This window comes from Heterocephalus glaber, unplaced genomic scaffold (genome assembly GCF_053883595.1).
Source record: "Heterocephalus glaber isolate CG9 unplaced genomic scaffold, H.glaber_assembly_v1.0 deba00001428, whole genome shotgun sequence".
NCBI classification, from domain to species: domain Eukaryota; kingdom Metazoa; phylum Chordata; class Mammalia; order Rodentia; family Bathyergidae; genus Heterocephalus; species Heterocephalus glaber.
The window spans coordinates 484,602-509,685 of NW_028258293.1; the positions used below are offsets into that span (position 1 = coordinate 484,602).

Below are 25,084 nucleotides of genomic sequence, written 5' to 3' on the forward strand. Positions count from 1 at the left end.
CAGGCTGGGCTCAAACTTATAGTGATCCCACTGCCTCAGCCTCCAGAGTGCTAAAAATACAGTGTGTGCTACTACACCTAGCCTGAAAAAAAATCACTTCCCAAAGACCTACTAATTCTTTATGAAGGAACAGTATGCTCAATGCTATTCTGGTTACTTATTCTGGAAATAATCCAACAGCTTGAACTTGAAAACTTAGGGGCTGGGCCCAGGGTAGCTCAAAACTGTCTCCAGGACAACTACTGGCCCCTTCACCCTTGCTTCTTGACCTCTGGACCCTGGTTCTATGACAGCTAAGTGAGGGCCTTAGCCAGCTGCCCAGGGCAAGTTGAGCTGTTTCCACCCAAGGCCTGGGGCCCAGGGCCTGCCAGGGGCGGGGTCATAGGCAACACCCTTGGGGGACAGAGGTTCAACTCCTCCCTCAGGACCACAGGGCAGAGCCTGTGCTCAGTGAGGACAGAGACTCAGACTAAGAAGAGAGGCTCTGATCCGTCCACTGAATGTCACAGTGTCACGGCCTCCCTCAGTGTCACACCCTGGGAGCAGCAGCTGGAGGAACAGGAAACTCCCACACCAAAGTCCATCTGGAGGCTGGGTGGCATAAGCCAATCAAGGGATCAGTCTAATGGCATCTTCCCCAGCTGGTCAGGGCTGTGACACCACCCCAGAGAGCCTCCGGACCATGCTAGGGAGGCCACATTCTTAAACAAGGGAGTGGATGGCTCGGCCTGCACCAGGCCAGTCTGCAGGCACTGCAGCTGCTGTCCGCCTGTGTCCCAGCCTTGAGCTTGTCACTGGCTGTGAGGCCCCCTCACATCTCCCATGGGGCCTCCTGGGCTCCGGGTTCCAGCCTGTCACAGTGCCCTCCCTCCCGAGGCTGAGGAGACATGTGTGTCCAGGTGGCCCCCTACTGCCCAGCAGGTGCTCTGAGAACCCTCCCGGGGACCTGGGGACAGGCAGTGGCATCAGTGGTCAGCGGTCAGCTCCAACATTCCTGAGACAGGCACCAGTAGGGGCCATGCTCCTCATTCACCATCAGGGTGGGCTGTGTCAGGCTCACGAGGAGCAGAGGGTACCTTGCCTGATCCTCAGGGACCTGGGCCAAGCCCTACGCTGCTGGGGGAGGGGGGTCAGAGTCCCCTGGCTGGCCACCCCTCCCCTGCACCTGTGCCAAGACACATTTAACTTTTACAGAAAGTTGGGAAGGAAGCCTGAAGAGGGCTGAGAAGGAGCCAGGGGTGGTGGGGACATGCTGCAGGGACAGGGACAGGCCTCGGACAGTGCCAGCCCAAGCCAGGCTGTGGTAGTCGGCCCAAGGGCCTGGGACCACTGGGTGGCAGTTGCTGGACCCTGTGCCCAGCAAGGACGTGTGCTCTTCTGCCCTGTTTAGCCAAGGCAGAACTGATTACAAACACACGAATGCAAATTTTCCACTAAAACTGACAAAAATCCCCTTATTACCTTCAACTGGGCTAAATTTATTTCTTTTAAAATTAATTTCTACAGAAAAGGTCCAGGCCATAGTGTGATGAGGCCTTGCATCCATCCTGTCTCCTGGGGCTTCCGAGGGAGGGGAGTGAAACTGAGGGACTTGGGACAGGTCCTGGGGTCTCTGCTCCCAGCAGGGGCGTGGCACTCACTCAGCCCCATCCACTGAACCTCTTCCTGCTATCCAGAGGCCCAGGCTCAGGGAATGGAATCACATTCAACACGGGCTGTTTAGCCAGGAGCACTTCAGGAAGTCCCTAACAGAAAACCTCCAGGCACTTTCCACAGTGAGGGGAAGCCGCCTGTGCTGTTCCCACCCCGCAGCCCCCACCCCAAGAAGCTGCTCACCACGCCTCCCTGCGCTGGGGGACAGACACTGCCCACATCTGGTCCCACAAAATGCCTGTAGAGCTGGCTCCCAGGGCTTGTCTCACCATGGCCCAGGGACTTGCTCTGCCCCGTTGTGTGCCCACGTCACCATGGTTTTGGTGAGGAAGGCCCAGCACACACTCCCCCTCCCCAGGACTCCACCAAGAGGCTGCTGATGTGCGACTGGGTACCTTATTGCTACACTGGGGGCCAGGGGTTTTTTTGAGGCAAGGTCTCACTACATAGCTCAGGTTGGCCTTGAACTCACAGCAAAACTCCTGCCTCAGCCTCCTGAGTGCTGGGATTACAGGCGTGTGTCACCATGCCCAGCCAAGGCAGGTTGTTTTTATAACCCTGGCATAGGCTCGAACCAAGCCCTCATGGGCACATTGTGCCCGGCAGAACCAAGAGCTTACTTGGCCAGCAAGCACAGCAGGACAACTGTGGTCCCACCTACTTGGGAGACAGGGCCAGGGGACACTGGAGCTCAGGAGTTGGGGACCAGCCTGGGCAACACAGGAGACCCTGTCTCAAAAAGGGAACCTTGAGAAAAATGAACCTCAGCCTCAAAACAAAAGCAGCAACAGGAAAGGTAGGAGCCGTGCAGCCACCCATCTACCCATCAAGCCCCCTGAGGTCAGAGCTGCTGCTGATGGCAGAACCAAGACCAGCGTCTGGGTGGGACAGCAGGACGGGAGCAGGAGCTGCCAGGCAGTGGTCGTTCTGTGAGCACAGCACATTCACGCAAGCCGCCTGGCCATGTGCCCGGACCCAGGCACTTTGACAGACAAAATTTACACCTAGTTCTAACAAGTCCAAAAGGCTACAGAAGACATTAACTGTCATCATTTGGCAAAGGAATGTCAGATCTTGTTTTCCCTAAACTTTTCTGCTTTCCAGATTGCAGCATAGAGTATGTCTTCGTTTGGAATCATACTTTTTGGAAAAGTATTTAAAGTTTTTTCTACCTCCAAGAGTGGAAACAATGTTTCTGTCCTTGAAAACAAATTCACCCCACCTTAAGGAATCGCTTGAAAGATCAGATAAAAACAACATTCATCAGAACTGGAAAGTCTGGTGCTGAACTTGAGACCTGAGGCCCAGCTGCCAGCTGCTACTCTACGTGTCCTGTGACATCAGGCAGAGCGGCCTGCTTGGGACGACACTGTGTTCTCCTCCACAGGCTGCCATGGCCCCATCCCAGGCCCTCACAGCACCTTCGTTAGCTGAGACGCATGCGCTGCAGATCAGGGTCGGGCGCCTGCACAGCGTGAGGCCCTGGGCTCACTCCCCAGTATGGGGTCAGCGGCAGGGTCTGTCCTGCAGGTGCCCCTGCTGGTGCCAACAGCCCGGACACAGGCGGGCCTCACGGCCTGCGTCACCTTACCTCCTTCCGCTCTGCGTCAGCCTGTGTCCTGGCCTGGGCGGCGGCCTCTCGGCAGGTGCTGGCCTGCTTGGCCTGTTCAAACAGCGTCTTCAGCTGCTGCGTCGTGTTAAGCAAATTATTGACCATCTCTTCCAGGTAGAGCCAGCTCCGCGGCTCTGCCATCTCCAGCCCACTGAGAGATGCCGGGGAGACAGGCTTGGTGGGAGTGGAGGGTGGGATGGCCAGGGCGGGCAGGGATGTGAGCACTGGGGAGGGACAGCAGGGGTCAGGGCACCTTCTGCATGTGGCCTCCCTGGGCCCCAGATGCCAGGATGCAGCCTGATGCCCACCTGGAGACCGAGGAGACCCAGGACGCAGCCCCCCTCCCGCCCTGTGCATGCCCAGCGCCACGCAGCGTTTCCAATGCCATGCTGCTCTGGGTTCCGGGGATCGAACTCGGGACCTTGCGCTTGTGAGGCAGGCGGCGGTGCCACTGAGCTACATCCCCAGCCCAGCATTTCCAATGCTGCGGGAGCCCTGCCAAGGCCCAGCCATGCTGGACATGAGGGTAAGGGTGACGTTCAGAGCTGAGACCAACTGCAGGCCAGACACTGCCCATGGGGCACTGGACCCAAGGACAAGGGCCTAAAGGGCAGGGCCTCCCAAGAGGCAGCCAGACTCGGGGACCCCGACCCAGAGAGCAGGTTTCTCACAGCTGGAGAAGCAGGGCACACACATGCAGGAGGGCATGCGAGGAGCCACAGGGTGAGACTGGAGCAGCGGCGTGAGTGTGCATGTGAGTGTATACGCATGTGCGAATGTGGTGTACACGTGTGCCCCGCCTCCCAGGGACAGGCACGGCCCTGCACCCAGAATGCACAGTAATGCTGACCTCCAGCCCTTGGGAGAAAAGCCGACTCCTTGGGGCGACTGCCCCAAAGGGCATCTCTGGCACCCAATGTGAGGAGAACACAGGGCCCAGAGCAGATACGAGGCGTCACAAGGGCTGGGACCCAGGGCCAGAAGCATCAGCCCCTGGCAACATGGCCGGGCTCCTGGAGGAACAGGAGATCCAACACGGCTGGGCCACAAAGCAAGGACTCATCCTTGAGGCTAGGCAGAGCCCAGCCTTGTGCAAGGCCCCACTGGCCACGTCTAGGGCAGTCAGGGCATGGATGACAATAGCAGTCAGCACCCACTGACCGAGAAGGCAGCCCTGTGCAGTGAGGAGGGGCATCTCCACGGCCTCTGGACCCATGGCCTCTTCTTGACACAGTGGGAGACCCAGGTCCTCACCCAGGGCCCAGATCACTTCCAGCAGGCACGAGACAAGAACTCAGGCCCAGAGCCCTCACCAGCCCCTGCCCCACATCCAGCATCTCTGACCGAGTCACAAGGCAGAGCCTTGCACATCAATGTGCAGCCCTGGGTGGGACACTCTGCAGGATGGCTCTCTAGGACCTCGAGGTATGACGGGAAGGCTGCCACACAGGGAGGGGACTGAGCTCAGGACTAAAAACTACTGCCCTGGTGCTGGAGACCCCCAGCCCCGTTCAGCCTCGGAGGCAAGAAGGTCAGTGGCTTCACTAAGGAAAGCAACCAGAATGCTCTGGTATCACAGTGGTTTCAGTGGCCCGGGGGAACCGGACCCTGTGACGAGCAGAGCCATTGGGACAGCCCTGCCAGGGCAGGACAGTGCCTAGCTGAGTGGGGCCTGCAGGGGTCTGGAGAAGATGGAGTCTGAGTTGAGCCTGAGGGATAGAAGAGTCACGGGTGGGAAGGGGAGGTGACTTGTTTTTCAAACTCAGGAACATGTCTCCCTCACTGCTGGCCACAGTGATGTAGTGTACCACACGATGGCCGTCAGCAGAGGAAGGGCCGTGAGCAGTTCAGTGACTGCATGCACCGTTGAGGTATAGACACAGAAATGGGTCCAAAGCATGGAGCTAAGTGGAAATACAGAGAAGTGTCAATTCTGCACTCTGAGCTACAAGGCCGTAAGCTGGGTCCCTCTGCCCTCAGCAGTGCTGCTCTGACACAGTGTTGGTGGTGGATCTGTCCTCGTGGCAGACAGGCTGCAAACACCCTCCTCCCAGGCCTGGCACTTCCGTCTCTGTGGGGAGGGGCCTCTGAGCGCAAATCAGCACAAACACAGAGGGGGGCGGAGTGGCTATGGCCCAAGTTCATGCTTCATGCCTGTGCAAGCCCAGTCACAAGGGAAAAGTCCTCCCAAGAAGCAACTCTGGGCTGGGGTGTGGCTCAGGGCAAGATCGTGCACCAGGCGCTCGAGCAACTGTGGTTCCATCCCCAGCACAGCAAAAACCAAGCCACTCTGAGAACGAGGACCTCCACCAGACTCACCTATCTTGGGGTGTGACGTCGGCAATGCGGCCTCAGGAAAGGGTGCAATCTGGCAGCTGTCCTGATAGCCGGGGTAGTGGGGCTCAGGGTGGCCAACGCGGCATGGGGGCTGCACGCTGGCCTCCTGCACTGTGGGTGAGAAGGACAGGGCAGAGGTGGTGGCGCTGCAGGCTCAAACTCCATTGACAGCTCTGGGCTGTGGCAGCCTCAGGACGCGCTCGATGGGTACATGACAGAAGTCACCCTCACCAGCCGCCCCACTCTCCTACTGAGGCTCCCAGAGCACCCAGAGCTACACATGGCCTCGCCCACGTGGGAGTCAACCTGCGCTCCAAAGTCCCACACCACCTGCATGCATGTGCCCCTCACACAGACAGGACACCGGGCCACAGGGACACATGGCAGGGGCAGGCTGTCCTTGGAGCAGCTCACCTGTGGCTCCTGTGAAGACGTCGCCCTGGGCTGGGCTCTCCGAGATTACGGCAGTGGCTTCCACAGTGGACGCACGGTCAAAGGTCAGGGCCCCAGACGTGGTGATCTGCCCCGAGGGCGTCACGGTGACTAGAAAGACAGAGCACAGCTCACACAAGCCCAGGGGACACAGGTGTTAGACAGGCCCCAGAGCCTAGCCAAAGCAGACACACGTGAGGACACTGCAGTCAGGGCCCTCAGGCCTGCAGGGACAGAGCCACGCCCATGCCGTGGAGGCGGCCTGGGGACCAAGCAGAGCACTGCCCGGCCAGAAAACAAAAACATGAAATATTCTGTAAGTGGTTTTGTAGTCTGAAGCAAAAGGCCTTTCTTTGATGCTGAGGACAAAAACAGCGATGTGGCTGAGCGCGCATCTGGTGGCTCCTGAGCTGAGCCACACACTTTGTGCCCTGAGCGCTGCAGCAATAGCGGGCTGGGGCCAACCGAGTCATGGGTGAGGGCCCCAGCACCCCGCTGCTGCTCCCCCAGCCCTCCCTCCTCCCAGGGAAGACTGATGAGTGTGCACACAGCAGGACAGCATGATGAAAGCCACCAGAGCCACAGAACACGGTGACCCACACCTGTAATCCTGGCTATTCAGGAGGCTGAGGCAGGAGGATGGAAAATTCAAGCCTAGCCTAAGCAACCTAGACTCCATCTCAAAATAAACTAAAAAGGGCTGGATCCCCAGTACGAGGGAAAAAACCAACTAAAACTAAAATTAAAGCCTTTGTTCGGCAGGTGTCCACACCAGTGACTAGCCGGCAAGTGAGCCTCTGGTGACAGCGGCTCTCACAGGGAGGCCCCCAGGGATGCGTCAGAGGCCGGGAAACTGTCACGGAGGGCACCCCGCTCCTGGCCCCAGCTCAGCACTGGGAAACAGACACAGAGGGGCCAGGCAGCACCCGGCACGGGAGGAGCAGCCCGGATGGGACAGTGGCTGCTGACACGCCCTGCCCTGGCAGGATGGCAGGCGCTGGCACGAGGCCCCACACTTGGCAGGCAGAGCAAACACGCCGGGCCCTCAGCTCACAGGTGGTGGCAGTGGCGGCCGGGAGCAGCGCGATGTTCTTCGGACAGTCCTTCTTCAGGGGCGTCGTGGGCAGCTCGTTCTCCTTCTTTCGCCTCTTGTAGGGCACGAAGAGCCGGATGGGGCCGCTCTGCGGGAGGAGGCAGAGTTGAGGAACATGGAGCTCTTGGGCGGGCGGAAAGGGGCCCCAGAGGGGCAGCCGGGCAGGGTGCTCAGTGCAGGGGACAGAGTGCAGCGGCTCAGCATGGCCAGAGAGGGCGCTGGTGCTGCACTATTCCTAAGGAATGGACAAGGACGGTACCAACACCCCACAGCCCACAGTGCCGCTGGCAGGTGACATTTCAGGGGTTCCTAGAAGAGCGTAAGCTTGACCAGGTGGAAAAGGACAAGAAAAACCACAGCCAGGAAGGAACCACTCCAAGCACTGTCAGTAAACCCAGAACTCAGGAAGAGGCACTGGAGACCCGGATGCAAGGGAAAGAGCCTGGCCAGGCCAGCGACAACAAAAAGAATTGGTAGGAGTCACGGGGATCTCCCCACAGTGTCGTCTGGAGGGAACACATCACCAAGACCCCAAGGACTGGCCCTTCCCAGAGTTAGGAAGACTAAGACCCCCCCCCCCCAGTCCAGCGCTGTGCAGGGGAGACACTGCAGTGTTTAAGACAGGGTCTCCATAGGCAGCCCAAGCTGCCCTCAAACGAGGTCTTCCTGCCTCAGCCTCCTGAGTAGTTGAGATCAGACACACAGCATCATGCTGGGCTCTGTTCTTTCTCCTAACTTCTCTTTATGGACATCCTCCCTTCAGATGCATCATCCCCAGGCCTGCCTCTCTTCCCGGTGGCTCCTGTTTCTCCCTAGGGTTCTGGCCTGCTCATCCCCAGCCTGCCGAGGCCATGTCTGGGCACACCTGCCTGCCCCTCTGCCTGTCTCACATCTGCAGAGAACTGGATTCTCCAGCTGTGGGCACGAACTCCAGCATCCCCAGAGCTTCTGCCTTTGGCCCCTGCTGACTTTTTGCAGAAGCCTCTCTGAAGCCAGGCTCCACTGCTCTCAAGCAGGCCCTGGTCCCCATCTGGGCAGTTAATGAGGCTCCTTGCAGAGGAGGCTGAAGGCAAAGCCAAGGCCAGGTCCTGCCAGGAGCGGGCGTCCCTTCCTGGCCTCAGTCAGCCCCCACGGGAGGACTCTGGAGCTCTCTGTCCCCAAGGCTGGCCGCCCATCCCATGAAACCCCACCAGGCGCAGCCCTGTCATGCCGGGCTTTGCCCTCACTGTGGCCAGGCCAAGAGTACTGGGCCGAAGCTCGTCTTCACCAGGACTGTCCAGTGGCCCCTGCCTGAGTCCCAGCAGATCCATGGGTGACCTGCACGCCACACCACAGACTCTGAGACCACACAGGGTCTTAACCCCACAGCAGGAGTCTGCTGAGTGTAGACTTCTTTTTGAAACAGTCTCAGCCATTTTATTTCCTTTGCTTTTCCATATAAATTGTAGGATCAGCTTGTCAATATCTACAAAGAGTCCTGCTGGGTTTTTTTTTTTAAATCTACCAGGATTTTGATAGTCATTTTGCTAAGGCTACAACAGGATGGGGAGGATGAGCGGCCTAGCCCATGGAACTCAGGTCTGTGGCTTGGTCTGCCTCCTCGAGCAGCCCGGTCTTCAGCCGGCTTCACCTGTGCTCCCTGCACCTTTTTCGGGCTTGGAGCAACTGCAGATGACTCTGGCATCCGTTCCCGACTTCCCCCTCACAGCTCACTGCTCTTTACCCTCAAGAACACTGGTTTCGTCTAGCAGGGTTTTGCTTGTGTGTTTTTATCTGGCTGGTTGTTTGGTTTTTTGAGACAGGGTCACTATGTAGTTCAGGCTGCCCACAAACTTACAGTGACCCTCCGGCCTCAGCTTCCAAGTACTGAGATTACAGGCATGGCCACCATGCTGGCTCTACTACTTTTTCCAAATGCACTTTAAAATCATTTTATTTTGATGATGTTGGTTTTCCCAGCACATTCACATTAAATCTACATATAAACTAAACAATTTTAAAATATTTGGTGAAAAAAAATACTGTATGTCCTCCAATTAAATTTTTTCTTTTTTATTCAGTGGTAGGCATTGAGCCCAGGGCTTTCACACTGACCTACATCCCCCGCCTTTTTAATTTTTGAGATAGCTAAGTTCTTTATTTCCCCAGGCTGGGCTTGAACATGCGATCCTTCTGCCTCAGCCTCTGATACTGCGATTATAGGCACATGCCTTTGTGCCAGGCTTTAAGTTACTTTTAAGACATTTTAAAATAGTATATGTTGGACTTCTGGGAAGATGGTGGAATGGTGAAGAGTGGAGAAGCAGCCTCTCCAAGATCTGGTTTCCAGTCACTGGAATACAGCAATATGAGAAAGAGAAGGAGGAGGGAAGTGGGTCCCTGGGACCCGGAATGGATCTGAAGCAAGAACTGAAGCCCACAGAGAGAGTGAGGAGAGAGGCTACAATGAAGGAAGAGGCGGCAAGTGGCATTTTTTTCCTGGGCCCTGACTCACTGTGTGTGTGGGGGGGCTCAAATCTGCAGACTCACAGTGACTACTAGGGACCCCAGAGGCCTCCACAGAGAAACGCACCAGTGGAATGGAACAGTGGACACAGAGGACTATAGTGGCTGGGGAGTTATTCAGGTTCAGACATCTCCCAGGAGAGGGCGATTGGCCAACAGCCATCTTGGAGAGGGGCCAACTGAGCTCAGAACTCAGAGCAGCTGAGGGCTGGCTCGATCATGGTGAGGTGGAACTGAGTTCCAGTCAGCAGAAGGTCAAGGAGCCAAGTTCAAGCCAGGAGGGAGACAAGTTGAAGCCAGCAGGGAACACAACGAGTGTTGCAGGCTGAATAAACTGGGTACCAGCCTCATAGCCAGAAATCAGCCTGAGCTTCAGAACTAAAGGTGAAGGTTTGCCAGGATTATTCACTACCCTGCCATAAATCTAGTGTGGTTTTCTTGTTTTTGTTTCCTTTCCTTGTTGTTGTTGTTGTTGGTACCAGAAATTGAACTCAGAGCCTCTCACTTGCCAGGCAGGCACTGCACAGCTGAACTACATCCTCAGCCCTTTGTTTTCTTTTTTTCTGGCACTGGGGATTGAACTGAGCACCTTGTGCTTGCCAGCAGGTGTGGCACCACTGAACTACCTCCTACGCCCATGTTTTCTTTTTTCTTGATTGTTTGTTCTTGTTTTTATGTAAGTGTGAACACTGTTTCTAGTTTATTTGTTGCTGTTGTACTGTTCTGTTGCTTTTTTTTTTTTGGTACCAGGGGATTGAACTCGGGACCTTCTGTTGCAAGGTCTGTTGCTATTTTTATTTCTTCCTTCTCTCTTTCTCTCCTGTCTTCTTCACCAGTTCCTCAAAGTTTGTGTAATCTTCCTTTGTCCTACAGCTTTGCTTCTAATCTCTTCTTCTTCTTCTATTTCTCTATTTTTCCCCCAACCCCTTTTAAATTTTTTCCCATGAAGGTAAAATCACCACGCTAAGGCAATATTTACCATATACAATTTTCTGGTTTGTTTTAGATTTTGTTTTATAACCACAAATCTAGTTCATACACTTAAAGGTAGCAAATCAATAGTTATGACAGTTTGTCATTTTCTTTTTTTTTTTGGTACTGGGGATCGAACTCGGGTCTTTGTGCTGGTAAGGCAGGCGGTGGAACCACTGAGCTAAATTCCCGGCCCAGTTTGTCATTTTCTAGGCTGTGCTTGATGCTCTTGTTATTGCTGATTGTACTACTTTAGCCAAGGTGACACAACTGTTCTAATCATTTGTTCTTCCTCATATGCTAAGACTGAGATTGTGTAAGAGTCATAAACAATACTATAGGCCAGTGCCAAAGAACCAGGGGCTAGGCTAAACAGGCAGCAAATTCTCAACCCCAATAAATTGAAGAGATAAGCTCTTGTGAAAGACTCAAAACCCAAAAGCCAGCTATACCTGGAAGACATCTCTGAGAAGTAGTCATTTCCTAAGGGTTCTAAATACTAGCAATAAAGCTACTTGCCAAAAGCAATTTAGAAGGATCAACTCAGGAATTAAACTAAAACAGAAAATAAGATATGTACAAAAGATGTAACCCCAAATTTCCAGCTCACCAAAAGCAAAGGCAGGGAGCAATCCGGTGGAACAATCTGAAAACCACCCACCTGGACTCTGAAGTGGTAACACCATAAGTAACAAACCAGATGAATGAGGCTCTAGAAAAAAATCAAATCAGAAATAGTTTCTCAGATAACTACAGAGATGATAACCACAATGAAAGACATGATTAGCAACTCTAGAGCAGATACAGATAAAAAAATAGAGAAGCTCAGGAAAATTATGGAAACCATGAATGCCCAACATAGGAAAGAAACAGAATCTATGAAACAGATTCAAATAGATATCCAGGAGATTAAAAAGTCCATTGAAAGGGGGGCGGGGATTTAGCTCAGTGGTTTCACCGCCTGCTGTGCAAGCTCAAGGACCCGAGTTCGATCCCCAGTACCAAAAAAAAAAAAAAAAAAAAAAATTTCCATTGAAAGTATATGCAGCAGAATAAGCCAAGGTGAGGACAGAATATCAGATACAGAAGACAGGATTATGGTTAGTGATCATGAAAAGAAAGATTACTTAAAAATACTAATGGATCATGAGAAATCAATCCAATAACTGCTAGATGATGCAAAGAAGACTGATTAAAGTCAAAGAAGCACCAGGAGATAGCACAAATGACTTAAAAAACATATTTATAGAAGTTATTGCAAAAATATTCCCAAGCAAGGAAAAAGAATCTGACACACAGATAAATGTGGCATACAGAACTCTAATTAGCCATGATGAGAAAAAATCTACACCAAGACACATAATAGTCAAGATTCCAGAAATTCAATACAAAAACAGAATATTAAAAGCTGTTAAAGAAAAGAAACAAATCTCCTATAAAGGAATACCCATCAGAATCACAGCAGACTTCCTGACACAAACCCTCATATCAAGGAAAGCTTTGACTGAAGTATTTCAAGACCTAAAAGAAAACAACCTGCAACCCAGGCTGATGTACACCACAAAACTATCTTTCAAAATTGATGGGAAATAAGATACTCCCAAGAGAGAGGTGGAAGGGTTGAAGGGAGGGCAGGGGAAAGGGGAAAAGATACGAACCAAGATGCATCATGTAAAGGGACAAATTCCCAATGATGAATGTTATCATATTGTACACCTAAAATGTACCAAACCAATAAACTTAATGAAGAAAAAAAAGAGACTTCCATGACAAAGAACACCTGAAGAAATTCGTGACTACCAAACGAGCACTCCAAAATGTTCTGAAGGACATTCTAGAAAGAGACAAGGATTACAACTCCATGAACCCCAAGATGAATCCACCAGCCAAAGCAACTAAACAGAGGGGAAAATAAAGGGAACCCAAAACAGGAATATAATATATCAAGGATAAGTCAATACATATCAATTATAACCATCAATGTAAATGGTTTCAATTCACCAATCAAAAGAAACAGACTGGCAGAATGAATCAAGAAGCAAGATCCAAGAATATGCTGCATACATGAAACATTTAATTAAAAAACAAATTCATTGGGCTGGGGATTTGGCTCAGTGGTCCCGCTGCCTGCCTCACAAGTGCAAGGGTTCGGAGTTCAATTCCTAGTACCAAAACAAAACAAAACAAAAAAACCCCACAAATTCACAGACTTAAAGTCAAAAGATAGAAAACAATACTCCATGTGACAGAAACCCAGAAAAAACCAGGGATAGCTATAGGCATTTTTGTTGTTGTTGCTTTGGTGTTCTGGAACCTGGGATCAAACTCTGGACCTTGTGCTTGCGAGGCAGGTGGCAGCACCACTGAGCTAAATCCCCAGCCCATGGGATAGTTATTCTATTTGCAGATAAAGTGGATTTCAAGTCAAGACTGATTGAATGAGACAAAGATGGTCACTACATCCTTGTAAAGGGAACAATCCAAGAGGAAGAGACAACAATCATGAATATATATGTACCAAATACCAGTGCACCCAACTATATAAAACAAGTATTAACGGAAAGATCAAATAAGTACTAATACAGTTGTAATGGGGACCTCAATACCCCACTGTCACAAATGGACAGATCAGGCCAGGGATTTAGCTCAGTGGTTCCGCTGCCTGCCTCGCAAGTGCAAGGACCCGAGTTCAATCCCCAGTACCCCCCCAAAATACAAAAACAAATGGATAGATCAACTAGACAAAGAAATCAACAAATGTCAGAACTGAACTAAACTTTTTTTTTTGGTACCAGGGATGAACTCGGGACCTTGCGCTTGTGAGGCAGGCGGTGGATCCACTGAGCTAAATCCCTGGCCCTCAACTAAACTTTTGAACAAATGGGCTTAGTAGATGTCTACAGAATATTCTGCCCCACAACATCAGAATACACATTCTTCTCAGCTGCACATGGGACGTTCTCCAAAACAGGCCACATACTAGCTCATAGAACATGCTTAAGTAAATGCAAAGCAATTAAAATTATCCCATGCATATTATCAGACCATAGTGGAATGAAATTGGAAATCAACGGCAAAAGAAACCACAAGAACTTCATAAACATATGGAAATTAAATAACACCCTCCTGAACAACCAATGGGTCACAGATGAAATTAAAGAAGAAATTAGAGAGTTTCTACAATTAAACAATAATGCCAGTACAACATACTGGAACTTATGGGATGCAATGAAAGCAGTCCTACGAGGGAAATTTATAGCAGTGAATTCCCATATCAGAAAAACAGAGTGAGCTCAAATAAAAAACCTAATGTTGAACCTCAAGCTTCTAGAAAAAGAAGAGCAAGTCAAGCCCAATGCTTGTACAAGGGAGGAAATTATAAAAATCAGAGCAGAAATTAATGCAATGGAAACTAAAAAATAATACAAAGAATCAATAAATTGAAGAGTTGGTTCTTTGAAAGACTGAATAAAATCGACAAACCCTTAGTCAACCTTATCCAAAAAAGGATAGAAAGGGCCGGGGATTTAGCTCAGTGGTTCCAGCGCCTGCCTCGAAAGCACAAGGTCCCAAGTTCAATCTCCGGTACCCAAAAACAAAGCAAAACAAAACAAAAAAGGATAGAAAAAACTCAAATCCATACAATTAGGAAAGAAAAGGGTAAAATCAAACAGATCCTGCAGAAATCCAGAAGACCATCAATACCTACTTCAAGAACCTGTATTCTAGAAAGATGGAAAACACAGAAGAAATAGATTCCTAGATACATATGAATTATCAAAGGTGAATCAAGAAGCTATAAAAATTCTAGATACACCAATATTAGTCAATTGAAGATATAATTAAAAACCTACCAACAAAGAAAAGCTCAGGCCCTGATGGATTAACTGCTGAATTATATAAGAAATTTAGAGAAAATCTAATGTTGCTACTTCTCAAACTCTTTAATGAAATTGAAAGGGAAGCAATACTCCCAAATTAATTTCTGGAAGCAAGCATTATCTGATACCAAAAGTAGAGAAGGATTCAACTAAAAAAGGGAACTATGGGCCAATCTCCCTAATGAACACAGACTCAAAAATTCTCAGTAAGATACTGCCAAACAAAATGCAGAGAATCATCAAGATTATATACTATGACCAAGTAGGATTCATCCCAGGCATGCAGGGATGGTTCAATATACATAAATCAATAAATGTAATACACCACATTAACAGAGTCAAGGACAAAAACCATATCATTATCTCAATAGATGCAGAAAAAATATTTGACAAAGTCCAACACCCATTTATGTATTAAAAAAACCCACAGAAAATTGAATAGATGCTCTTTATCTCAATCTGATAAAAGCCATCATGACAAATCAACAGTCAACATCATATTAAATGCAGCAAAGTTGAAAGCGTTCACTCTAAAATCAGGAAGAAGACAAAGATGTCCACTGTCACTACTCTTACTCTAATGTAGTTCTGGAAACATTAGCCAGAACAATTAGACAAGAAGGTCGGGGATTTAGTTCAGTGGTTCTGCCGCCTGCCTTGCAAGCGCAAGGTCCCAAGTTGGATCCCTGGTACCAAAAACCCCCCCCAAAACAAAAAACAATTAGACAAGAAGTAAAAAGTAAGGAAGCAAAGAAAGAAGTTAAATTATCATTATTTGACATGATACTGTACATAGAAGACCCCCAAAACTCCACCAAAAGACTTCTAGATTTAATAACCAAATTCAGAAGTATAGCTGGATACAAAGTCAACACTCAAAAATCAATAGCATTCCTTTACACAAATAAACTCAGGGAGAGAGAAATTAGGGAAACAATACCTTTTATAATAGCACCCAGAAAAATGAAATACCTAGGAATCAATGTAACAAAGGAAGTTAAAGACCTTTACGTGGAAAACTACAGCACTCTGAAAAGGGAAATCAAAGGGCCAGGGATTTAGCTCAGTGGTTCTGCCACCTGCCTCGAAAGTTCAAGGACCAAAGTTCGATCCCTAACACCAAAAACAAACAAACAGAAAGGAAATCAAAGAGGATATCAGAAAATGGAAAGATATTCCTTGTTCTTGGATAGGAAGAACCAATATAGTGAAAATGGCTGTACTTCCAAAATTATTATACAGATTTAATGCAATCCCAATCAAAAAACCAACAGCATATCTCACAGAATTAGAGAAAACAATCCTAAAATTCATTTGGAACCAGAAGAGACCTAGAACAGCAAAAGCAATTCTGGGCACCAAACGCAAGACAATGGGGATCACAATCCCCGAACTGAAATTACACTATAAAGACTGGGTATTTAGCTCAGCGGTGCCACGCATGGCTCGCAAGCACAAGGTCCTGAATTCCATCCCCGGTGGTGGTGGTGGGGGGATTACACTATAAAGCTATTGTGATAAAAATAGCACAGTACTGGCAAAACAAAAACAAAAGCAAAACAGACAGGAGGATAAATGGAACAGATTAGAAGATGCAGAAACAACTCCAGTCATACTCAGGCACCTTATCTCTGACAAAGGAGCCAAACACCTTCACTAGAAGAAAGATATTTTAATAAATGGTGCTGGAAAAACTGGCTTTCCACATGGTAAAGATTAAAACTACACTCATATCTTTCACCATGCATTAAACTAAAATCAAAATGGTTCAAAGGTCTAAATATTAAAACACAAATACTAAATCTGCTGGAAAATAGAATAGGTAGAACTCTTGAAGACATTGGTGTAGGCAGACTTTATGAACAAAACTCCAGTCACAGAGGAAGTATCATAAAGAATCAACAACTGAGATGTCATCTTATTAAAAAGCTTTTGCACAACAAGAGAAACCGCCAACAGAGTGAAGAGACAACCCACAGTGTGGGGAAAAAATTTTGCCAGCTATTCCTCAGACAAAGGACTACTATCTAGAATATATAAAGAACTCAAAAAAATCAGACCCCCCCCCCAAATTTAAAGACCTAATCCAAAAATAGGCATCTGGGGCTGGGGATTTAGCTCAGTGGTTCCGGCACCTGCCTCACAAGTGCCAGATCCCAAGTTCGATCCCCGGTACCAAAAACAAAAGAAAACAAAACAAAAAACAAAAATAGGCATTTGAAATGAACAGGCATTTCTCAGATGAATAAGTAGAAATGGCAAATAAATATATGAAAATATGGCCAGGGATGTAGCCTCAGCAACACCACGTCGGCCTGGCAAGTGTGAGGCCCTGAGTTGGATTCCTGGTACCAAACAAACAAACGAAAAGGTTTAACATCACTGGTCATTTGAGAAATGCAAAGTAAAACAATGCTAAGATTCCAGCTCACTCCAGAAAGAATGGCTGTTAGAAAGAAATCACCCAATAACAAATGCTGGCAGGGCTGTGGGGAAAGAGGAACCCTTCTCCACTGTTGGTGGGAGTGCAGACTGGTGCAGCCACTGTGGAAATCAGTGTGGAGATTCCTCAAAATACTAAAACTACAGATTCCATTCGACCTAGCTATTCCCCTTCTTGGTATCTTCTCAAAAGAATTAAAAGCATCATACCACAGGGATATATGTACACCCATGTTTACAGCAGCAGTTTGTAATAGTGACATTTTGGAAACAGCCCATATGCCCATCAACCAACGAATAAAGATGAGTTTTTTTATACAAGGGAGTACTACTTTGCCATAAAGAAGGATAAGCTTGAGACATTTCTAGCTAAATGAATACATCTTAAGACTATACTCTTAAGTAAGAAAAATCCAACACACATGTAAAAATCAAATTGTTTCTCTGGTGTGAGAAACCAAAAGTGGAAATAAGGAGCAAAATATATAATAGATATTGGGAAATGGGAAGAAAATGTTCAAATGACAAGGGGAACATGGGTGGGAGGAGAGGGAAAGGAAAGAAGGGACAAGGAAAAAAGTACAGAAGGAAAAAATGGAAATAAAGGTTTTGTAAATAAAGAGGGGAAGAGAGGTCAAAGGGAGGGGGAGATGAGAAAAAAAGAATGAAGAGGTATCATGTGCAGGTACAAATTCCCTACAGTGATGTTATTATCATGTATTACCTAAAATGTACCAATAAAGGTTTTGCTTCAAAAAAAAAACCAATAGTATATATTAAGCCTAAGGAAACCTGATGCAAAACTGGTAAGGTCATACTTACAAATTAGTATCATGCTTCTGCAAGCTGTGCAGCAATAGATACAAAAATCAACAAAGAAGTTTTTTTTTTTTTGGTACTGGAGATCAAACTTGGGACCTTGTGCTTCCAAGGCAGGTGGCAGAACCACTGAGCTAAATCCCCAGCCCCAACAAAGAAGATTTTGTTCCTTTCTCAAGCAGACAGTTTAGGACAAAGCGATGTTTTAAGGACATTAACAGCCCTACCCACAAATATTTGTGAATTCATAATACCGTTACAACAGAGTTACGGTTTATATCTAGATGGCCCCTAATGCTTCACATGCTCATAAGTGGGGCTTTTGGGAGGTAGATTAGTCTACTGCTGAGTTTAAAGCTAAATGTGACATTGGGAGGTGAAGTCTGGGTCAGAGGAGGTGGTCACTGGGGGTGTGCCCAGAAGGGTCAGTCTCCCTCCTCCTCCCTTGATCACTCTCATTTCTGCTTGCCATTCCATGAGCTGTTTCCCTCTGCCATGCTTCCCTCCCTTGCAGCCAGCTGTGGACTAAAACCACTACAAACTGGGATCCATCTTTCCTCTGTACGCTTGTGGGTGTTGGATACTATGTCTCATCAAGGAGAAAGTAACTAAGGCACACTGTTCAAAGTTCAGGAGGTGATGCAACACACACACATGTGACCATTTAAAGTGCATGAGTCTGGGTCCTGGGCTGGCATGGGAGCAGCACGGAGCCTTCCACGTGGCAGGCTTGCTGTGACTCTCCTAGGCCACCCTGCAACTTGCCCTGCTCAGGCGTGGGAGCAGGTAGGGGCAGAGGGAAGTGCCTGGCATCCACCCAGGCCAAGGGCCAGTGGGAGGAGGGCGGGAAGTGGGGGGGCCAGGCCATATGTGCTGATGACTCACCAGGGTCATGTCATCACAGCAGGCTGCACAGGTGCAAGAGGCTGCATGGGGATTCAAGATCCCATCCTGCAAGGCAGAAAAAGTAGCACAGAGTCAGAGCCAGCTGAGCATGTGCCACCCACCCTGAGACTGCTAAGGCCTAATATCTGCCTTCCACTCAGAAAGGATATGAGTTGCTTCCAGAAACTCTGGTCTGCAAGGTGCCATCAGTGGTGGTGTGGCATGAGAGGGCTCTACAGTGCTGTTCCCCAGCCAGTCTTGGCTCAGGCCCCTTCCCTCTGGAGTGGACTGAGTGAGGAACAGCAGGTGCCACAGCAGCAGCGCCCCCCCCCGCAACCAGGAGCTACTGCCCTGACTTCTGCTTGAATTTTTAAAATCTTTTTGGCAGTACCAAGGATTTAACTCAGGGCCTTCACACTGGGCTACATCCCCAGCCCCTTTTTATTTTTTATTTTGAGACCAGCTCTCATTAAGTTGCTAAATGGCCCAGGCTAGGCTTAAAGTTTCCATTCTCCTGCCTGAGCCTCCCAGAGCCTGGGGTTTACAGTGTGTACCACCATGCCTGGCTTCAACCTGTACTCTTCCTGTATCTAAAGTTCTCTATGCTCAGCGCCACCTCTTGCAAGTCCCACAACCCTGTGGGCAATACCAGCACCATCCCATGGAAAGCTAAGGGTATAGGTGCCACACCCATGATGACACAGCAAGCAGAGCCAGGACCCAGAGGCCTAGGCCCACACTTCCCCTGCCTCGGGCCCAGCCCTAGCCTCTGGTCTCTCTGAGACAGGCCCTAATGCACAGACCAGTGTGGTCGTACCTGGATGAGGCACTGAAGCGGCCGGCCCGCATAGCGGATGCTTCTCTTCCAGTCCTTGCTACTGGCTCTTCCTGCCATGGCCTCAAACTCCGTCGGGCTGTACCAGTTTTCCCCCTGCTTAATGCAGCGCCCCCGGCCCCCTGGGGCAAAAGTGGCCATCATCAACTGCACATGCACCCTGCGGGCCCTTCCTGCCCTCTCCTCTCTTCCTCGGCTTCCTGCCTGGCCTCTGCGACTGCACGGTCACTCCAAGGCTGCCCAGGGCAAATCTCTGCTCAGATTCCTTTCTGGCTGTGCCCCAATCGCCCGTCTCACCTTGCACTCTGGCCCGTGGTCATCGCAAGCTCCGCCACATCCCTGAGTGTCTGCCCCAAGTCCGAGCTGACCAGGCCATGTGGGAAGTATGCTCAGCCCTATCCTTTCCCACCCCACCTGCCCAGGTCAGTGGGACCCCAAATGATGGGCTGACCCTCCCCGTTTCTTCTGTGGCCTGGACCCTGGTCGTAGGGGCTACACAGTGCACAGCCCTGGCCTCAGCTTCCTGATGGGGGGACCTGAGACGGGCAGCGCAACCTTACCTGAGCCCAGCCTGCTCTTGTAAAGTGTGCCACTGATGTTCCTACAGCGCACGGGCAGCTCGCTGTCGTACACTGACGGGTCCCAGTTGTACTTGGTAGCTCCTTTTTCCTGGCCGGGAGCCAGTGGGGTTGGAGGAGACTGAGAGCCTGGGGCAAAGAGGGGCTGTGAGGATGAGGCCAGCAAGGCCAGAGCCTCACCTGAGGGCAACACCCTTTTCTGGCTGGAAAACTCTGCCTTTTCCACTCAGGTCTGCTATCTGGCATTCCAAATTTACCACGGAATTGAACTCCAGGGTCCTGTGGAAAGGGCCGAGGGTACCTGGGGTGAGAGGAGCTGCTGGACCCTTCAGCCCAGTGGTCTCCACGATGCTCCCATCTGTGTGGACGACAATCAGTGTGGCCTTCTCGGTGTTCAGGCTGTCCCCGATCTGTAGTGCGGTCCTGCCGGACTGGGAGAGAGGACATGTCCACGGGGTCAGCTACAAGGACAGCCACAGGTACATCACCTACCCCAGCAGGACGCAGCCCTACAAAGGCTCTCACCATCTGTTGCTATCTAGGGGACATGACACGGTCACCTCATATCCACCTCAGAGATGTCCCTGAGAGGCTTACAGATAGAGCCGAGATGAAGCAAGCCCAAGCCCAAGTCTGCAGGCCTGAGCACAGCTGAAGAATGAACATGTGCCTAGGTGCAGCCTCTCCTGCCCCTGCCCGGCCACAGGATCACCAAGTCCCTAACAGACCGTGCACGGCTCTGATGGCTCCCAGTGAAAAGAAGTCAGTGAGACGGACCTAGAGAGCCTCCAGACCAGAACATGTGTGGGCAGAGCCAGCCTCCAGGGGGACCCTGGGAGGCCTGGGGAGCAAATGTCCCCCTCCCGCCCCAGGCACCAAGTGCAGCCCCGCCCTACCCTGTGGGCAGCTCACCAGGACGTGTCCTGAGATGGACGCAGCGTTTGCCACCGAGGTTGTGAAGACATTGTCTGCAGAGGCGCCCACGTTGGCTACTGTCACCGTGGTAACTTCTGCAACAGAAGGAGCCTGACTTTACACTTGACAAGTGCCAGAACTCTGAAAGGCGACAGCCTCACAGTGGGGCCCAGCCGAGGCTCCACATGGTCCACGCGCATGCAGTGAGGCACTCGTGCTTTGCTTTAGCAGTGCTCAGATTCCAACCAGTCTCAGTCTCCCGGTTCTCCAGGAACAGAGACATTCGTCCTCCCTGATAAAGACTCTAACTTACTTTTCAATTTTTATTAGTCCATGTTTGCAGGACATAACATGTCTGTTCCTTATGAGGAGTTGGTGTGTGTACTTAACACATCTTAGTTTTTTTCATCCACTTTCCTCTCTTATCTCTTGGTCTACTTCCTTTTTGACAAAGATCCGTCTCCCTACATCCTATTATTTATATTTCAGTTTGGTCTTTATTTACACTTTGGGTTTCTCACATAAGAGAAACCATGTAATATTTAAGCTTGTGCATCTAATTTATTTCACTTAACATTATGGTCTCAAAATGCATCCATTTTCCTACAAATGACTCAGATGTATGCTTCTTCACGGCAGAGCCGTATTCCACTGTATATAAATACCATACTTTCTTTATCCATTCATCTACTGAACATATAGGTTATTTGTAACATTTAGCTACTACAAATTGTGCTGTTATAAACATGGGCATAATATATCACTGTAATATGATGTCTTTAACTCTTTCAGGAAGATACCTAGAAAGGGAAGAGTTAGGTTGAATGGAATTTCTACTTTTTTTGCTTTTTTGCTTTTTTAGACAATGTCTTACAAAACAGTCCAGGCTGGCCTTGAACTCACTATGGACCAGAGTGGCCTCGAACTTGGTGAGATCCTCCTGCCCAAGCCTCCCACTTTCTGGGATTACAGGTGTGTGCCACCATGCCTGGCCCAGTTTGTTTTTTAAGGAATCACTGTACTGATTTGTATAATGGATATACTACTTTACATTCCCACCAACAGTGTAGAAGGGTTCCTTTTTCTTTGAAGCCTCGACAGCAATTGTTATTTTATTTCTTGATGATAACCATTCTTTCTAGAGTAAGGCAGAATCTCAGTGCTATTTTAATTTGCATTTCTCTAATGGCCATGGATGTTGAACATTTTTTAACGTATTTATTGGCTATTTGTATTTCTCCTGAAAAGTGTCTATTTCACTTGCCTATGTTTTGATTGGGTCTTTTACTTTGGGGGGGTGTCTAATTTTTTGAGTTCTTTATATGTTCTAGATATTAGTGCTCTGAGGTAAAGTGTTTTTTCCACTCTGTAGGTTCTCTTCGCTGCTGGCCGTTTCCTTTGCTGTGCAAAAGCTTTTTAATTTGATATGATCCCCTTTGTTGATTCTTGGTGTTTTTTTTTTTTGGTACGGGAGATCAAACTCGGGACCTTGCACTTGGGAGGCAGCGGTGGCACCACTGAGCTAAATCCCCGGCCCTCTTGGTGCTATTTTTTACTGCCTGGGCTCTGTTCAGAAAGTGCTTGTCTACACCTACGTCTTCAAGTTTTACCTATTTTACTTTCCAGCAGATTCTTCCAACATTCACTCCATAAAGCCTCTTATGTGCAGCGACAGCCACCGTAAACCACCCCTCACACAGAGCCACCACTGAGCGCTGGACCTCAGCCTCTCTTTTCGCTGGGAGAGGCTGCCCCTGGTCACCTCGCCTATACCTACATGAGGCCTCAGCCTCGGGCACAACAGGGACACCTGTGCTGCTGGTCACAGAGAGCAGGCTCGACCCCATCTCTCCCTCCGGGTCCTCTGTGGCCACAGCCTGGCCACCCCTCCGGTGACCACAGCGCTCTGCCCACCACTCCATGTGCAGTCCCCAAGTCTTCCCCACCAATCTGCCTCCAGAGAAGTGTGTCCCTCCTGCACATGCCAGCCTGGCAACGTGGACTGTGGCCCTCAGTGTGGACAAGTGCTCCCTAAGTGCACACAGTGGCTCCCTGACAGTATGCTGAACTCTGCCACACTGTCACCCAGTTGGGCTGGCAGCTCCTATCTCCTCACCCTGCCCCTGCCACCACTGTCCTTCACACAACCTTCCTCACCTCTGCAAAAGTAAGAGGTCCCCTCTCACCCAGCATTCCAGAATGTTCATGTCGGGGGAGGCAGCGCTCACAGACGCTGCCTGGAGACTCCACACTGACAAGCTCGCGCCAACCACATGCAGCCACCTCAACCTCACCCTCAACTAGCATTGAACCCACAGCTCCAGCCTAGGGCCCGGGTCTGCATGCAGGTCTGAAGTCAGCTCAAGCAACCATGCACCAAAGGCAGCCTCAGAAGGTGGCCTACTCTGCTGGGTCACCTGGTTACCTGACCTCAGTAATTCATATCCAAAAAATTTGAAAGCACAACTATAAAATTCTGCAGAAAGGCTGGGGATGTAGCCAGGTGGCAACACGCTTGCCAGCACACCCAAAGCCCTCAGTTTTAGTCTCAGCATTCAATAAAAAAAAAAAAAACAATCTGCAGAAAAAACTTACAACATAAACATCTCTAATGTCACAATGGGCAATACAGCATTTCTTTTCTGCACTCAGAAAAATTAAGTTCTTTTTTTTTTTAGGTACCAGAGATCGAACTCGGTTCCTTGCACTTGTGCAGCAGGCAGTGAAACCACTGAGCTAAATCCCCGGCCTTTAGAAAAATAAGTTCTTAAGGGACAAAAATCTCATGGCCCAAAATCTCAACATCATTGCAGAGTCCATGGATGAAAACACCACTAAGGGTGCCATGACACCTCCCTGTCTTCTGTGAGTAGAGCAACAGACCACTCAAGGACGAGCAGCACTGAGCGAGGTGACTGGGCCCCACCACCAAGATCCAGTGGGGCCAAACAAGCTGCCAGACTCCTCCGAGGTTTCTCACAGGGCTGGACAGCACCTCACACGGCAAGGCCCCTTACAAGAAAAGGCTCTGAGAAGCAATGAGAAAGCAAAACATTCTTCCCAGGGTGTGCGCACCTCTGGGAGCCATAGCTGGGGAGAGGTGTGGCACTAGAGAAGAGACACAGGACCTCCCCAGGGCACCCCAGCCACAGCTCCTGCTTCCCAGTACCAGGAAACCTGCGTGAGGGTGCTGTGCTAAATAGAAGTGACAGAGGGAGGGAAGGGAGAGCTCCAAAGGGCAAGTGACCATGGAGTGGCCAGCCTGACAGGAGTACCTCTGCACGAAGGCTCTCTGGGTGTTCAGGCAACCAAACACGGCCCCTTCCACCGCCATCACCTGAGTTCTTCCTGGGCAGGGTCCGCATCTAACCCTCCTAACCTGCCAGCTCCCAGGAGGGAGGGGGAGATAGGGAGGGCGAGAGGTGAGAGGGGTCCAGAAGGGGTCCAGAAGGAACAGCAGCAGAGCCACGCTCGAGTGAGGGAGCAAGTACACATCCACAGCAGGGCCAGGCCATCAGAGTGGGGTGGGTATAAGGCAGGTGCACAGGGCAGGTGTGCGGGACAGGTGTGTGGCACAGGTGTGGGGTGGATAGACAAGACAGATCCAGAGAAGGTGTGCAGGACTGGTATGGGGCAAATATATGGGAGGGGGGAGCGGACTCAAGGCTGGTGTGGGACAAGTGCACAGTGCTAGGCAGGTGTGCAGTGCAGGACTGGTATGTGGTGCATATGTGCAGAAAAGGTACGAGGTAGGCACATGGAGCAGGTGTGTGGCAGGTGCATGGTACAGGTGCGGGCCTGGCATGACGCTGGTGTGGAGCAAATGTGTGGAGCTGGTGGAAGACAAGAATGAGGGGCAGGCGCATGGAGTAGGTGTGCAGGGCAGGTAAAGCAGGTGTGGGGCAGGCATGAGGGACAGGTGCATGGCACTGTGCATGCAGGGCAGGTGCAAACGGGGCAGGTGCAGTGCACGCAGAACAGGTGTGTGAGGCATGTGAGGCAAGTGTGCAGTGCATGCGGGACAGGCGTGAGGGGCAAACAGGTGTGCATGATAGGTGAGCAGGTCAGGTGCTCGGTGAAGTGCATGTGGGGCAGGTACTGAGTAGGTGCACAAGGGACAGGTGC

At 50.0% G+C, this 25,084-nt stretch overlaps 1 protein-coding gene across 6 annotated transcripts in view; it reads right to left on the bottom strand.

The window, feature by feature from the left end:
• Deaf1 (DEAF1 transcription factor) overlaps positions 1-25,084 on the bottom strand; it is a 32,835-nt gene that overhangs the window by 7,446 nt on the left and 305 nt on the right. For 2 of the 6 annotated variants that reach the window (XM_087211188.1, XM_087211189.1), the window contains exons 2-11: positions 20,957-21,054; positions 20,346-20,475; positions 20,027-20,173; positions 19,449-19,588; positions 18,632-18,697; positions 11,266-11,316; positions 7,089-7,215; positions 6,017-6,145; positions 5,585-5,713; positions 3,245-3,489 (exon numbers count right to left, since the gene is read on the bottom strand). In XM_087211188.1, the coding sequence (XP_087067314.1) occupies positions 3,245-3,489; positions 5,585-5,713; positions 6,017-6,145; positions 7,089-7,215; positions 11,266-11,316; positions 18,632-18,697; positions 19,449-19,588; positions 20,027-20,173; positions 20,346-20,475; positions 20,957-21,054 (1,262 nt within the window). The remainder of the gene's footprint in view (positions 1-3,244; positions 3,490-5,584; positions 5,714-6,016; positions 6,146-7,088; positions 7,216-11,265; positions 11,317-18,631; positions 18,698-19,448; positions 19,589-20,026; positions 20,174-20,345; positions 20,476-20,956; positions 21,055-25,084) is intronic. The other 4 variants (XR_015451319.1, XM_004851698.4, XM_087211190.1 and 1 more) reach the window with 3 other exon arrangements.